This window comes from Entelurus aequoreus, linkage group LG05 (assembly GCF_033978785.1).
Source record: "Entelurus aequoreus isolate RoL-2023_Sb linkage group LG05, RoL_Eaeq_v1.1, whole genome shotgun sequence".
Lineage (NCBI taxonomy): Eukaryota > Metazoa > Chordata > Actinopteri > Syngnathiformes > Syngnathidae > Entelurus > Entelurus aequoreus.
This window is the reverse complement of record NC_084735.1, coordinates 26,422,469-26,438,964: the sequence shown is the minus strand read 5'-3', so window position 1 is coordinate 26,438,964 and position 16,496 is coordinate 26,422,469. Positions and strand designations below refer to the sequence as shown.

At 42.7% G+C, this 16,496-nt stretch overlaps 1 protein-coding gene across 1 annotated transcript in view; it reads left to right on the top strand.

The window, feature by feature from the left end:
- LOC133650378 (small conductance calcium-activated potassium channel protein 1-like) overlaps nucleotides 1–16,496 on the top strand; it is a 41,394-nt gene that overhangs the window by 12,169 nt on the left and 12,729 nt on the right. Inside the window, exon 4 of the mRNA XM_062047541.1 lies at nucleotides 3,541–4,363. Within this exon, the coding sequence (XP_061903525.1) occupies nucleotides 3,554–4,363 (810 nt within the window). The 5' untranslated portion in view covers nucleotides 3,541–3,553. The remainder of the gene's footprint in view (nucleotides 1–3,540; nucleotides 4,364–16,496) is intronic.

Sequence of the window (16,496 nt, the reverse complement as noted above, 5' to 3'; positions counted from 1 at the left end):
TGCGTGAGGCGGAGAAGTTCCGGCTAGATATAGTTGGACTCACTTCGACGCACAGCAAGGGCTCTGGAACCTGGTCTCTCAAGAGGGGCTGGACTCTCTTCCACCCTGGCGTTGCGAGCAATGAGAGGTGACGGGCTGGAGTGGCAATTCTTGTTGCCCCCCCCAGCTCAGAGCCTGCACATTGGACTTTAACCCAGTAGACGAGAGGGTAGCCTCCCTCCGCCTTTGGGTTGGGGGACGGGTCCTGACTGTTGTTTGTGCTTACGCACCAAACGGCAGCTCAGAGTACCCATTCTTTTTGGATTCCATTGAGGGAGTACTGGAAAGTGCTCTATCGGGTGATTCCCTTGTTCTACTGGGGGACTTCAACGCTCATGTTGGCAACGACAGTGCAACCTGGAGAGGCGTGTTTGGGAAGAATGGCCGCCCGGATCTGAACCCAAGTGGTGTTTTGTTATTGGACTTTTGTGCTCGTCACGGATTGTCCATAACAAACACCATGTTCAAACATAAGGTTGTCGATATGTGCACTTGGCACCAGGACACCCTCGGCCGCAGTTCCATGATTGACTTTGTAGTTTTGTCATCGGATTTTCGGCCTCATGTTTTGGACACTCGGGTGAAGAGAGGGGCAGAGCTTTCTACTGATCATCACCTGGTGGTGAGCTGGCTCCGATGGTGGGGGAGGATGCCGGACAGACCTGGCAGGCCCAAACGCATTGTGAGGGTCTGCTGGGAACGCTTAGCAGAGTCTCCTGTCAGAGAGAGTTTCAATTTCCACCTCCGGAAGAACTTTGAACATGTCACGAGGGAGGTGCTGGACATTGAGCCCGAGTGGACCATGTTCCGTGCCTCTATTGTCGAGGCGGCTGATTGGACCTGTGGCTGCAAGGTGGTTGGTGCCTGTCGTGGCGGTAATCCTAGAACCCGCTGGTGAACACCAGCAGTGAAGGGTGCCGTCAAGCTGGAGAAAGAGTCCTATCGGGTCCTTTTGGCTAATGGGACTCTAGAGGCAGCGAACAGGTACCGACAGGCCAAGCAAAGTGCGGCTTCAGCGGTCGCGGAGGCAAAAACTCGGACATGGGAGGAGTTTGGGGAAGCCACGGAAAACGACTTCCGGACGACTTCGAAGCGATTCTGGACCACCATCCGCCGTGCCGTGGGAATCTGTGGTGGGCTCTCCTATTTCTGGGGCTGAGGTTGCCGAGGTAGTTAAAAAGCTCCTCGGTGGCAAGGCCCCGGGGGTGGATGAGCTCCGCCCGGAGTTCCTTAAGGCTCTGGATGCTGTGGGGCTGTCTTGGTTGACAAGACTCTGCAACATCGCGTGGACATCGGGGGCGGTACCTCTGGATTGGCAGACCGGGGTGGTGGCTCCTCTCTTTAAGAAGGGGAACCGGAGGGTGTGTTCCAACTATCGTGGGATCACACTACTCAGCCTTCCCGGTAAGGTCTATTCAGGTGTACTGGAGAGGAGGCTACGCCGGATAGTCGAACCTCGGATCCAGGAGGAACAGTGTGGTTTTTGTACTTGTCGTGGAACAGTAGACCAGCTCTATACTCTCGGCAGGGTCCTTAAGGGTGCATGGGAGTTTGCCCAACCAGTCTACATGTGTTTTGTGGACTTGGAGAAGGCATTCGACTGTGTCCCCCGGGAAGTCCTGTGGGGAGTGCTCAGAGAGCATGGGGTATCGGACTGTCTGATTGTGGCGGTCCGCTCCCTGTACGATCAGTGTCAGAGCTTGGTCCGCATTGCCGGCAGTAAGTCGGACACGTTTCCAGTAAGGGTTGGACTCCGCCAGGGCTGCCCATTGTCACCGATTCTGTTCATAACTTTTATGGACAGAATTTCTAGGCGCAGTCAGGGTGTTGAGGGGATCCGGTTTGGTGGCTGCAGGATTAGATCTCTGCTTTTTGCAGATGATGTGGTCCTGATGGCTTCATCTGGCCAGGATCTTCACCTCTCACTGGATCGTTCGCAGCCGAGTGTGAAGCGACTGGGATGAGAATCAGCACCTCCAAATCCGAGTCCATGGTTCTCGCCCGGAAAAGGTTGGATTGCCATCTCCGGGTTGGGGAGGGGACCTTTCCCCAAGTGGAGGAGTTCAAGTACCTCAGAGTCTTGTTCACAAGCAGGGGAAGGGTGGATCGTGAGATCGACAGGCGGATCAGTGCGGCATCTTCAGTAATGCGGACGCTGTATCGATCCGTTGTGGTGAAGAAGGAGCTGAGCCGGAAGGCAAAGCTCTCAATTTACCAGTCGATCTACGTTCCCATCCTCACCTATGGTCATGAGATTTGGGTTATGACCGAAAGGATACGATCACGGGTACAAGCGGCTGAAATTAGTTTCCTCCGCCGGGTGGCGGGTCTCTACCTTTGAGATAGGGTGAGAAGCTGTGTCATCCGGGGGTAAAGCCGCTGCTCCTCCACATTGAGAGGAGCCAGATGAGGTGGTTCGGGCATCTGCTCAGGATGCCACCCGAACGCCTCCCTAGGGAGGTGTTTAGGGCACGTCCGACGGGCAGGAGGCCACGGGGAAGACCCATGTCACATTGGGAAGACTATGTTTCCCGGCTAGCCTGGGAACGCCTCGGGATCCCCCGGGAGGAGCTGGAGGAAGTGGCTGGGGAGAGGGAAGTCTGGGCTTCTCTGCTTAGGCTGCTGCCCCCGCAACTCCACCTCGGATAAGCGGAAGAAAATGAATGGATGGATGGATGGATATGCTAAAATTATGCAATTATAGAGGACAAATTATATAAACTATGCATTATAATAATAAAATATATAAATAAATATACTGTAAAAATGCAAATACAAACAAATATATGGATAGTAAAACTATAATATTTCAATGTATAATTTAAAATATAGATATGTCAAAAGGTTAAATACAAGTTTAGTGGATAAATGTTTAAATATATGTGGTATATTATATACTAATACATGTATGAATGCATATAAAAACAAATACTTAAAGTGTATACATTATAAATACCTATTATTAATTTATAAACAAATAAATATGATAATACATCCATATAATATTATAATACGATTATCTGCCTAAAAATGTTTACAATTTATCGTGAACAAATCTTACAAAATCTGCATTATATTATAATGTGTTGCATTTATAAATACACAAAACAAATATATGTCTTTCTAGTTATTTATATTTTGCTAAATATAAAAAAAACAAATAACAAAACAGAAGTTTAAAACTTGTGTGCACTTCATGAGTTATCTAATTGGACAATGCAATGATAAAATATTTGTAATAGATTACTTTTGGGCTTAAATATGCCTCAAAAGTAAAGAAAAAATCAAGGATTCTGGTCCCTAGCACAGGTAAGTAGATTTACTTAATTTTAATTCAGCAATATCACATGCGTGACTTATTTTTTACTTAACTGTTCATCTAAAACATTAAATGTTACTCCATCAGAAAACTTTGGAAGAGATTGTGTTCTATTTTAGAATTTCCATTGCAATACGGGGAAAAAAGCTAGTTTCTAATGCTGTCCCCTCAATGACTCTTAGTCGTGACTTTACCATGGATCACCACGTCACCTCTGTCAGCTTTACTCTGGTGGATGAAGGCCACATGGAGGACCAGCGCTCTCTCCTCCCTTCACCAAGGACGCTTTCACCGCGCCGGGCATGCCCTCCTCAGTGCGGGATACACCACACGGTGCAGAGATCAGCGGACCACACGGTGTGGCTGGACAGAACCCAGGCCATGGCCACCATGCCTTTATACAATAGCCACCTTTGCCCCAGAGCCTCGCCGTGCTCTGTGAGAAGAGGAGACAAAGGCAAAGGCAAGAACCGGAAGAAGTCTGAGACTTGCAAACAATCCCACAAGGATCGGAACCACAAAGGCAAAGCCAAAAACTCAAACGCTTCCAGACTCCAGGTGGAAGCGTCCTCTTGTAATGACGTTTCGCCGTGCGGGTCCCCCTTTAAGAGCTGCAGGAGGCAAGTCCACCTCAAGGATGAAAGGAGGCCAGATAACCTTTCCTTGGAGATGAACGACCGCCATAGCCTCCCAGAGATCATCATCACCAGCAGGGATGACGAAGACCTCCACCCTCACACAGAGTCGCCGCCGTCTGAGGCAGCGGGCCTGCTGCCGGGGTCCGAGCGCGACACCCCCCGCACTCCCCATTCCAGTCCCAAACACAAGGCGGACGCTAAGGACGACCAGTACTGGAAGACCCACAGCATCGGGTGGCGGCTGGTGCGCAGGAGGGCCCTGTTTTTACGGAGGCAGCGCCTGAATGACTGCGCTCTTGCCGTGGGGATTTTTGGCGTGGTCATGATGGTGACGGAGACCGAACTCTCTTGGAGCGTCTACAGCAAGGTCAGTCATACATCATAACTGCTGCTGTATTGTCATGGTAATGCTTTTGTGGTATGGCTACCTGTATGATAGCATGTGGTATGGCATAGTTATCGGTATGTCTGATATCATACGGTATAGGTATTGGTATGGTCTGATATCATATGTAATGGAATAATAGAGTATGGCCAACTCAATTTCAGGCGATCTCCTCAATAGTTGGTCAAAAGGCACTCGCATGACTACAGGGCGCCATGACTGCTACCAACTTTGAGCTGATCCTATGTGTTTGCAGTGCTTCCTCATTATTTTTACAACGTGTAGAAATGTGTTGTTGTGCAGCATGGGGCTGCTCCACCCGCAAGAACTGTGGAAAGCTTTTACATCACTTTTCCAAAAACCCGGGAATTAAATGGTAAATGGGTTATACTTGTATAGCGCTTTTTTACCTTCAAGGTAGGGCTGGGCGATATGGCCTTTTTTTAATATCTCGATATTTTTAGGCCATGTCACGATACACGATATATATCTCAATATTTTGCCTTAGCCTTGAATGAACACTTGATGCATATAATCCCAGCACTATGAGGATTCTATGTGTCTACATTAAAACATTCTTGTTCATACTGCATTAATATATGCTCATTTTAAACTTTCAGGCAGAGAGGGAAATCACAACTAAGTCAATTGACCAAAACTGTATTTATTCAACAGTTACTAAGCAGTGGCACAAACATTCATGTCATTTCCAAACAGAAAGTGCAAGATTGTCAGAGTAATTTTAAAACAAGCTATGAGTGCACTTTTGTGCATTATGTCACTAAGATGACATATCAAAACAACACTAAATTAAAGTGCACTTTTTGTACAGAACGCCACTACAATAGTTTAAAACAAATAAAGTGCACTTTTGTGCATGATGTCACACAAGATATTTCAATAACTGTCAAATAAAAAGTAGCTCCATAATAGGAAATCAAATAGTGTATGCTCTTCGCTATGTGGTAGGTTCCTGCGGACGTTATCTCCTTCTGTTGTTGACTATTTTTTTCATACGGTGTTGATGTGGAAATGGTTGCCTCTGCATTTTGTTGGTGTGGCACCGAACGGAGATGTTGACATGCGGAGTTTCAAGCACTCTTCATTCTCTCGCGGGTGACTTTTCAAATGATGCTACATATAGCAGTAACGCTACTTTTTGTAGCAACGCTTTTGCCCCACACTTGACAAATTACGGTTGTCTGTTCAACATATTCCCACTTGAAGCCAAACCACCGCCAGACGATGGACCCCCTGCTGTTTTCTTGGGAATTAATTCTTCCTTCATTTGTTACCAGAATTGCACCTTCTTTCTCTCGTATTACCACTCGCACCACAGCTAACGTTACCCATGCCGCTACCTCTCTGCTCCACGAGGGCGTATACGTATGTGACGTATGTAAGAAGGTGCGCTTGTTTTATGTCTCTGTGAGAAGGAGAGACAAGAAAGAGTGAGAAGAGCCTGTAGTGTAATGCCCGCAGCTATAAGCAACTGCGTGAGAACGTATACTCGAATATCACGATATAGTCATTTTCTATATCGTACAGAGACAAACCCGCGATATATCGAGTATATTCGATATATCGCCCAGCCCTACTTCAAGGTACTCAAAACGCTTTGACACTATTTCCACATTCCCCCATTCATACACACATTCACACACTGATGGCGGGAGCTGCCATGCAAGGCCCTAACCACGACCCATCAGGAGCAAGGGTGAAGTGTCTTGCTCAAGGACACAACGAACGTGGCTAGGTTGGTAGAAGCTAGGGATCGAACCAGGAACCCTCAGATTGCTGGCACGGCCACTCCCCCAACCAGCGCCACACCAAAGAAATTAAAGGTTTCAACACTGGAGAGCCACCGATTACAGCGTCTTGTGCCAGGTAAACCCAGAACACACAGAAGCTAATAAAAATAATAACAGAAGAAATTAATAAAAATTACAAAAAACATGGGTTTACAAAAACAGACTATCTCAGTAAAACTAAAATAATTAAATTGTATGTTGAGACAATGAAAGAGTAAAAGAAACCAAATTGTAGATGTAATAACAGATGAGAAAGTGAACTGAAAATCTTATAAAAAATATACAAGACAAAGTGGCAAGAAATACGTCAATAATTAATAAAGCAAAATACATCCTCGCTCTCGTTGTGTCGTTGGTTAGGATACTTGCGTGCTTCCGTAACATGCCAAGCTATGCCGTCTGAAGTCTAGAAATCCTGGTAGAGCCACCCAAAGCGGACAGGTCTACAGGTAGAAACGAGACGAAGAGTAGCCAAGCTAGTCCTCCAAGTTGGGGTTCGGCAATGGGCTAATTCCTCATTGTAGAAAAAAGTATTTTACTATGGAAACCAGAAGCGCTCAGTTTGAATCAATAAAACCAAGTGTCGGAGGGGTGACTTGCCAGGTTCCTGAGGATGACAACATCCATTTCCTCAATGACCAGAGCACGATGGCGTCAGTGGTTCAAAGCCGAAAGGAAGCTCATCGACTGATAGGTTTACTTACCACACCTAAGTGATAGTGAACATTTGGTCAAATGAAACTAACTCCTGGTGAAACTGTCATTTTTTTCTGGCAAATAAGATGGAATACTTTGCATTGGGGGAGCAATAATGATGTCAAAGTTTGGAATGGAGAACCATAAACGAGAGAATCATGACTGCAAAATACTACTCTAAGTTCATCAAAATAACAATTATTTATTGTTATGCGCCAACACTTGACACATATGAATAAGCAAAAGATGAGTTTTATGAACAACTACAAAATGTAGTGGAAAACGTGAACAATCACGATGTGGTGTTAATTACCGGAGACATGAATGCAAAAGTTAGAGCAATTAACAAAGATAAAGAGAGAATCATGGGAACTCCTGGAACCGGTACCATTAAAGGCCTACTGAAACCCACTACTACCGACCACGCAGTCTGATAGTTTATATATCAATGATGAAATCTTAACAATGCAACACATGCCAATACGGCCGGGTTAACTTATAAAGTGCAATTTTAAATTTCCCGCCACACTTCCGCATGAAAACATTTTATTATGCTGACGTATGCGTGTGACGTCATGAGAGCAAGGGAAGTATTCGGAGCCCGTATAATTCTATACAAAAAGCTGTTTTCATTTCATAATTCCACAGTATTCTGGACATCTGTGTTGGTGAATCTTTTGCAATTTGTTTAATGAACAATGGAGGCTGCAAAGAAGAACGTTGTAGGTGGGATCGGTGTATTAGCGGCTGGCTGTAGCAACACAACAAGGACTACTTACTTGGATAGCAGACGCCTAGCCGATGCTAGCCGCCAACCCCACGGATGATCGGGTAAAGTCCTTCGTCGCGCCGTCGATCGCTGGAACGCAGGTGAGCACGGGTGTTGATGAGCAGATGAGGGCTGGCTTGCGTAGGTGGAGCGCTAATGTTTTTATCATAGCTCTGTGAGGTCCGGTTGCTAAGTTGCTAAGTTAGCTTCAGCGTCGTTAGCAAAAGCATTCTTAAGCTTTGCCAGGCTGAGAATTATTAACCGTGTAGTTACATGTCCATGGTTTAATAGTATTGTTGATCTTCTGTCTATCCTTCCAGTCAGGGATTTATGTATTTTGTTTCTATCCGCATTTGAGAACGATGGTATCACGTAAGCTCAGTAGCTAAGTGTGTCACCGATGTATTGTCGTGGAGATAAAAGTCACTGTGAATGTCCATTTCGCGTTCTCGACTCTCATTTTCAAGAGGATATAGTATCCGAGGTGGTTTAAAATACAAATCCGTGATCCACAATAGAAAAAGGAGAGAGTGTGGAATCCAATGAGCCAGCTTGTACCTAAGTTACGGTCAGAGCGAAAAAAGATACGTCCATCACTGCCTCTCTAATCCTTCACTCTAACGTTCCTCATCCACAAATCTTTCATCCTCGCTCAAATTAATGGGGTAATTGTCGCTTTGTCGCTCCGAATCTCTCTCGCTCCATTGTAAACAAAGGGGAATTGTGAGGAATACTACCTCCTGTGACGTCACGCTACTTCCGGTACAGGCAAGGCTTTTTTTATCAGCGAGCAAAAGTTGCGAACTTTATCATCGATTTTCTCTACTAAATCCTTTCAGCAAAAATATGGCAATATCGCGAAATGATCAAGAATGACACATAGAATGGATCTGATATTCCCGTTTAAATAAAAAAAATTAATTTCAGTAGGCCTTTAATGAAAATGGAGATGATTGGTAGATTTCTGTGATATGAACAAGTATGTCATTACAGGAACATTATTTCCACATAAGGTTATCCAGAAAAATACACAGACTTTACCAAATAAAAGAACAACAAATCAATTTGATCATGTTTTAGTAAACCAAACATACAGATCATTAGTTACAGATACCAGAGTAATGAGAGGGACATATCTTGGCAGCTATCACCAACATGTCAAGACAAGGATTAAATTGAAAGTGATGAGACAAAAACATAAATCAAGAACAAAGTACAATGTCATTAAAACTACAGGATAAGGCTGTCAAGAGCAAGTTTAGCCTAGAACTCCAAAACGAGTTTGCCGTACCAGAAGAACCGGATATAGAAAGAAAGTGGGACCATTTTGTCAAAATTTACAACCAGGCTGCAAAGGAAGTTCTTTGAACAAAAAGAAAGCACCAAAAACCATGGATAAGTCATGAATCTTGGAAAAGGGTAGAAGAAAGGAAACAACTCAATCCATCCATTTTCTACCGCTTGTTTCGTTCGAAGTTTGCGGGGCTGCTGTCTCAGCTGCTCAGAATTGAAAGTACTAAATCCAATAGAGTTAAACAATGGACACTGGAGGAGTACACAGCAAAAGATAAAGAATAAAAGAGAAGTATGACAAAAAACAAAAGGCAATGGATTGATAATATAGCAAGTGAAGCCCAAAGAGCTGCAGACAAAGGACATATGAATTTAAATCAAACCAAGCAATACATCAATCAATCAATCATCAATCAATCAATCAATGTTTATTTATATAGCCCTAAATCACAAGTGTCTCAAAGGGCTGCACAAGCCACAACGACATCCTCGGTACAGAGCCCACATACGGGCAAGGAAAAACTCACCCCAGTGGGACGTCGATGTGAATGACTATGAGAAACCTTGGAGAGGACCGCATATGTGGGTAACCCCCCCTCCCTCTAGGGGAGACCGAAAGCAATGGATGTCGAGTGGGTCTGACATAATATTGTGAAAGTCCAGTCCATAGTGGATCTAACATAATAGTGAGAGTCCAGCCCATAGTGGGGCCAGCAGGAAACCGTCCCGAGCGGAGACGGGTCAGCAGCGCAGAGATGTCCCCAACCGATGCACAGGCTAGCGGTCCACCCCGGGTCCCGACTCTGGACAGCCAGCACTTCATCCATGGCCACCGGACCTGTGCAACTCCCCCTCCACAAGGGAGAGGGGAGCAGAGCAGAAAATAAAAGAAACGGCAGATCAACTGGTCTAAAAAGGGGGTCTATTTAAAGGCTAGAGTATACAAATGAGTTTTAAGATGGGACTTAAATGCTTCTACTGAGGTAGCATCTCTAACTGTTACCGGGAGGGCATTCCATAGTACTGGAGCCCGAATAGAAAACACTCTATAGCCCGCAGACTTTTTTTGGGCTCTGGGAATCACTAATAAGCCGGAGTTCTTTGACATTGAGTGTTAAAAACAAGCAAGGAAACATAATTACAGATGAAGATGGAAATACAAAAGGTGGAAAGAACACTTTGAAGAGATACTTAAAAGAAAGATGCCCACAAACCCAGTTGAAATCAGCACAATGAACTATCCTGAGATAGACTATTAACATAAACCTAATACCCGAAGAAGAGATCAACTATGCAATCAGAAAGTTGCAAATTGGAAAGACAGGTGGCATTGATATGATCACCCCAGAATTGTTGAAAAGTTACATAGAGACATCAACCAAGAAACTTCATATTATCATTAGTGATATTTGGAATCTGGAAAAACACAATGTGAATGGAAAAAAGGTCTGATTGTCAAACTACCAAAGAAAGGAAATCTTGACGAATGTGGTAATTGGTGAGGGATAACACTTACCCATAGCAAACAAAGTGCCTGGAAGAGTTATCATCAACAGAATAAAAACAGGAATTGACGAAAAGCTTAGACCAGAACAAGCTGGATTTAGAGAAAGCAAATACACAACTGAACAAATGATCATCTTCAAGAACATCATTGAGCAGTCCGCCGAGTAACAAACATCTCATTGCATAGATTTTGTCGACTTTGAGAAAGCATTTGAATACATTCATAGGGAAAGTTTGTGGGCGATAAAGAGGCAATATGGTATTCCAAGCAAACTCATGGACATGGTGAAGCTGCTGCTGTATTATGTATCTTGTGTGCAATACTAGACAATTAGTTTAAAGTCAAAACGGGTGTCGAACAAGGATGTTATGTCTGGATTTTTGTTCCTTCTCATTGACTGGGAGATGCGAGAGACTCCCAGAAGCAACAACACAAACGATGTCAAAACTGGAAGATCTGGATGTTGCCCACAATATTTCCCTGTTGTCCTCAACACATTCCCAGATGCAGAATAAAACAAATACAATGCCTCGGCTATCAAAAAGAGTTGGACGAAAGATCAATGAAAGAAAACTAAGACTGACACTGTTAAATCAGACGGAAATGACATAGAGGATGCAGATTAGATGAATTCACTAATCTTGGTGCAGTTGTGGGCAAGGGGGACAGAAGTAGCGAATATATGAAAAGCAGATTGAACAATGCAAGACAGCATTCACAAAACTAAATAACATTTGGAACTCAAATCAGATTAGTAAGAAAACCCAACTCGAACTGTACAAATCTACTGTCAGACCTGTTTTACTGTGTGGAAAATGCCCCCCTCTACCTCAAAGAACTACTCACCCCCAAATCCTCCACACGACACCTCCGCTCCGGAGAGGCTAACCTCCTCCAACCTCCGAGGACAAAAAAGGCTTAAACCCCTTCTTTTTAAAAAAAGCCTTTTTTTTTTAGATATATGCATACTAGTTTTAGCTATTTGGCTGTTCTAGGTTTTTATCTTTATTTATTTTTTATTATATTTTTATTTATTTATTTATTTTAATACACTGTAGTTGAGGTTGTTTACTCAATGTAAAGTGATTTTTACAAATAAAATATAGTATTATTATTATTATGTGGAACACTATCAAAACTGATGAAAGAAAGTTGAACTCTTTCCACTTCAAATGTCTTCAAAGAAAAATGAAGATCTTTTGGCCAAATATCATTTCAATTAATGAACTCCATACACTGACCCAAATCAACAGAATGGGCCAGGAAGTCAAAATGAGGAGATGGAAATTGATTGGTCATGTATTGAAAAAGCCAAATAATCACCATGGCATCCAGATGGCAGAAGAAGATTGGGGCAGACCGAAAACAACATGAAAATGAAAGTGAATTATATTATATGCCCCCTTTTTTCTAGTGACTCAAAGCACTTTTAATAGTGTAACCCATTATCTACATATTTAAGCTCTATTCAAACCAGAATGGCTGGCATTGGGAGCAGGTAGGTAAAGTGTCTTGCCCAAGGACACAGAGGCTGTCACTAGGATGGCGGAAGCGGATATCGAACCTGAAACCCTCCACGGCCGCTCTACCAACTGAGCCACGGCGCCCCAAGGACAAAGGACAAAGAAGAAAAGAGGGAGGATGGAAGAACTGGAATGAAGTCAGAAGGCATGCTACCAACAGGACACAATGGAAGATAAGTTATATGCCACAAAGCACGAAGAGGATGGTAAGGTAAGGAATAAAGCAAAATATGTGACCCCGAAAGGGACAAGCGGTAGAAAATAGATGGATGGATGGATGTTCTAGACCAAAAATCACTCCATATACTCGACTGCCCGCCAGTGTTGCCATATCTGAGTTATTGTGTAGAAATAATGAGGGTATATAAGGGATTCTTTTTTGGTCGTTCTGTGTATTTTTTTTTTACATTTACTGCACCATCTGATGTGTGTTAGAGTGCCTGCTGGTCACTAAACACTGCAGCAAAGTAGCAGCACAGTGCGTCAAATACGGCCGCAAAATTATGCAAACCCCGTTTCCATATGAGTTGGGAAATTGTGTTAGATGTAAATATAAACGGAATACAATGATTTGCAAATCATTTTCAACCCATATTCAGTTGAATATGCAACAAAGACAACATATTTGATGTTCAAACTGATAAACAATTTTTTTTGTACAAATAATCATTAACTTTAGAATTTGATGCCAGTAACACGTGACAAAGAAGTTGGGAAAGGTGGCAATAAATACTGATAAAGTTGAGGAATGCTCATCAAACACTTATTTGGAACATCCCACAGGTGAACAGGCAAATTGGGAACAAGTGGGTGCCATGATTGGGTATAAAAGTAGATTCCATGAAATGCTCAGTCATTCACAAACAAGGATGGGTCGAGGGTCACCACTTTGTCAACAAATGCGTGAGCAAATTGTTGAACAATCAATTCCTTTATTGTCATTGTCATAATAACACTTAAGTCATACATGTCAACGAGATTTTGTTTCAGCTTTGTCCAGCGGCATAGAAACTGCATTGAAGTGCAGGTTGACCATAGGTCACAGTTTAGCATTGTCTGGAAGATGGCAGTTTAAGAAAAACATTTCTCAACCAGCTATTGCAAGGAATTTAGGGATTTCACCATCTACGGTCCGTAATATCATCAAAGGGTTCAGAGAATCTGGAGAAATCACTGCACGTAAGCAGCTAAGCCTGTGACCTTGGATCCCTCAGGCTGTACTGCATCAATAAGTGACATCAGTGTGTAAAGGATATCACCACATGGGCTCAGGAACACTTCAGAAACCCCCTGTCAGTAACTACAGTTGGTCGCTACATCTGTAAGTGCAAGTTAAAACGCTCCTATGCAAGGCGAATACCGTTTATCAACAACACCCAGAAACCCTGTCGGCTTCGCTGGGCCTGAGCTCATCTAGGATGGACTGATGCAAATTGGAAAAGTGTTCTGTGGTCTGACGAGTCCACATTTCAAATTGTTTTTGGAAACTGTGGACATCGTGTCCTCCGGACCAAAGAGGAAAAGAACCATCCGGATTGTTATAGGCGCAAAGTTGAAAAGCCAGCATCTGTGATGGTATGGGGGTGTATTAGTGCCCAAGACATGGGTAACTTACACATCTGTGAAGGCGCCATTAATGCTGAAAGGTACATACAGGTTTTGGAGCAACATAAGTTGCCATCCAAGCAACGTTACCATGGACGCCCCTGCTTATTTCAGCAAGACAATGCCAAGCTACGTGTTACATCAACGTGGCTTCATAGTAAAAGAGTGCGGGTACTAGACTGGCCTGCCTGTAGTCCAGACCTGTCTCCCATTGAAAATGTGTGGCGCATTATGAAGCCTAAAATACCACAACGGAGACCCCCGGACTGTTGAACAACTTAAGCTGTACATCAAGCAAGAATGGGAAAGAATTCCACCTGAGAAGCTTAAAAAATGTGTCTCCTCAGTTCCCAAACGTTTACTGAGTGTTGTTAAAAGGAAAGGCCATGTAACACAGTGGTGAACATGCCCTTTACCAAATACTTTGGCACGTGTTGCAGCCATGAAATTCTAAGTTAATTATTATTTGCAAAAAAAAAATAAAGTTTATGAGTTTGAACATCAAATATCTTGTCTTTGTAGCATATTCAACTGAATATGGGTTGAAAAAGATTTGCAAATCATTGTATTCCGTTTATATTTACACAATTTCCCAACTCATATGGAAACGGGGTTTGTACTTTGACGAAATAAAGACATGTTTTATTGTACGCTTATGAGCTGGAACTATGTATGGAACTATATGTAGGTGTACTGTGTTATTTTGTTTTATTTTGTCAGAAAAACTAACGTCAAAACAGCATGCGTCCGGCACAGCTGTGTACGTCCTTGGTAGCAGTCATGGCTAGGGATGATGTTCGAAAACCGGTTCTCTCGATGCTTCGATAAGAAAAGAAACGATTCCATGGATTTGAATCCCTTTTTGAGAACCGGTTATCGAAGCCACTATACCGTATTTTCGCAAGGGCGCCTCTTTAGTTGGCCATACTCTCTTTATACACGATTCTGGTTATCGGTAGGTATGGTCTGATATCATGTGGTATGGTGTACTGTAGGTATTGGTATATTATAGGTATCGGTATGGTTATCAGCATGGTATGTTATCAGTGTTGTATGCCCTGATATATCATACGTTAGGGTATAGGTGTCAGAAAAGTCTGATATCATATGGTACGTATTGGTATTGTTATGGACTGATATTGTATGATATGATATGGCTATCAGTATTGTCTGATATATTGTGTTATTATATAGGTATTGGTATGGCTTGATATCATATGGTAAAGGTATGGTTTGATATCATCTGGTATTGTATAGGTGTTGGTATGATCTGATATCATATGGTATGTTATCAGTATGTTATCAATATGTTACGATATAAATATTGGTATGGTTTGATATCATATCATATGGTATGGTGTAGGTGTTGTAACAATAATGACAATGTTATGATACAATAACATTACAGTTTACAGCATAGTGTGGTATCATACGGTGTGATTACAGCATTCTATGATAATGTAACTACAATCGTGTATGATACAGGGTTTCACACCACGGCAAAATAAAAGCCACCACTATTTAAAAATATATTTGACTTTTTGTGGAAGTCGCTTCCTAGCAGTTCCACTGAAGACACGGCACAAGAGCCAAGCGTGCAGGTTCAACAAGGTTTTAATGATAATTTTTTTCTTTCAATAATAAATTTATTTCCCAGAACATGACTTTTCAGTCATGTCCGTATCCTCTCCCTCCCTCTGCTCCCGGCCGCTTACTGTTAAAGACAACAGATGATTAGATTAACACGTACCACCTGTGAAATCTAATCACCTGCCAGCTGTGTCTCGCCGTCAGCACACTCCAATGGCGCTCGTCCTCAGCACCCTGGACAGCGGCGGTGACTTTTGCTCCTACAAGCAGCGCTGACTACACCTCCCCCCACACTTTGGTTTAGACTTTTTAAAGAAAATATAGCCATTGACATTCACAAATATTCATGATGTCATAAATATGATGATATCATCATAGCCACGCCCCTACTTCCACATATAAAGTGGCGATCTGTGGTGTATTCTGTAGTAATGTTATGTTAGGAAGTGGTATGGCAGGTTATGTACTGTTATTGAAATGATACTATGATTCGGTATGATATACCGTATTTTTCGGACTATAAATCGCAGTTTTTTTCATAGTTTGCGGGGTGCGACTTATACTCAGGAGCGACTTATGTGTGAAATTATTAACACATTACCGTAAAATATCAAATGATATTATTTAGCTCATTCACGTAAGAGACTAGACGTATAAGATTTCATGGGATTTAGCGATTAGGAGTGACAGATTGTTTGGTAAACGTATAGCATGTTCTATATGTTATAGTTATTTGAATGACTCTTACCATAATATGTTACGTTAACATACCAGGCACGTTCTCAGTTGGTTATTTATGCATCATATAACGTACACTTATTCAGCCTGTTGTTCACTATTCTTTATTTATTTTAAATTGCCTTTCAAATGTCTATTCTTGGTGTTGGGTTTTATCAAATAAATTTCCCCAAAAAATGCGACTTATACTCCAGTGCGACTTATATGTTTTTTTCCTTCTTTATTATGCATTTTCGGTCGGTGCGATTTATACTCCGGAGCGATTTATAGTCCGAAAAATACGGTATGTAAGGTGTGCTGTCCTAATGTCACAACAGTATCATGCTTTGGTATGGTGATGTTGGTGGAAATGATGTTCTGGCATGTTGTGGTCTGACACTGTATGGTATGCTGCAGCACGGCCATGACACCGTGTTCATTATGTCCTGCAAGTGGATTCATCAAATGTATGCTAGATTATAAGATTATATAGGATCACTTCCTGACATTGAGCTTTATATTGAGATGTGTGTGTGTGTGTGTGTGTGTGTGTGTGTGTGTGTGTGTGTGTGTGTGTGTGTGTGTGTGTGTGTGTGTGTGTGTG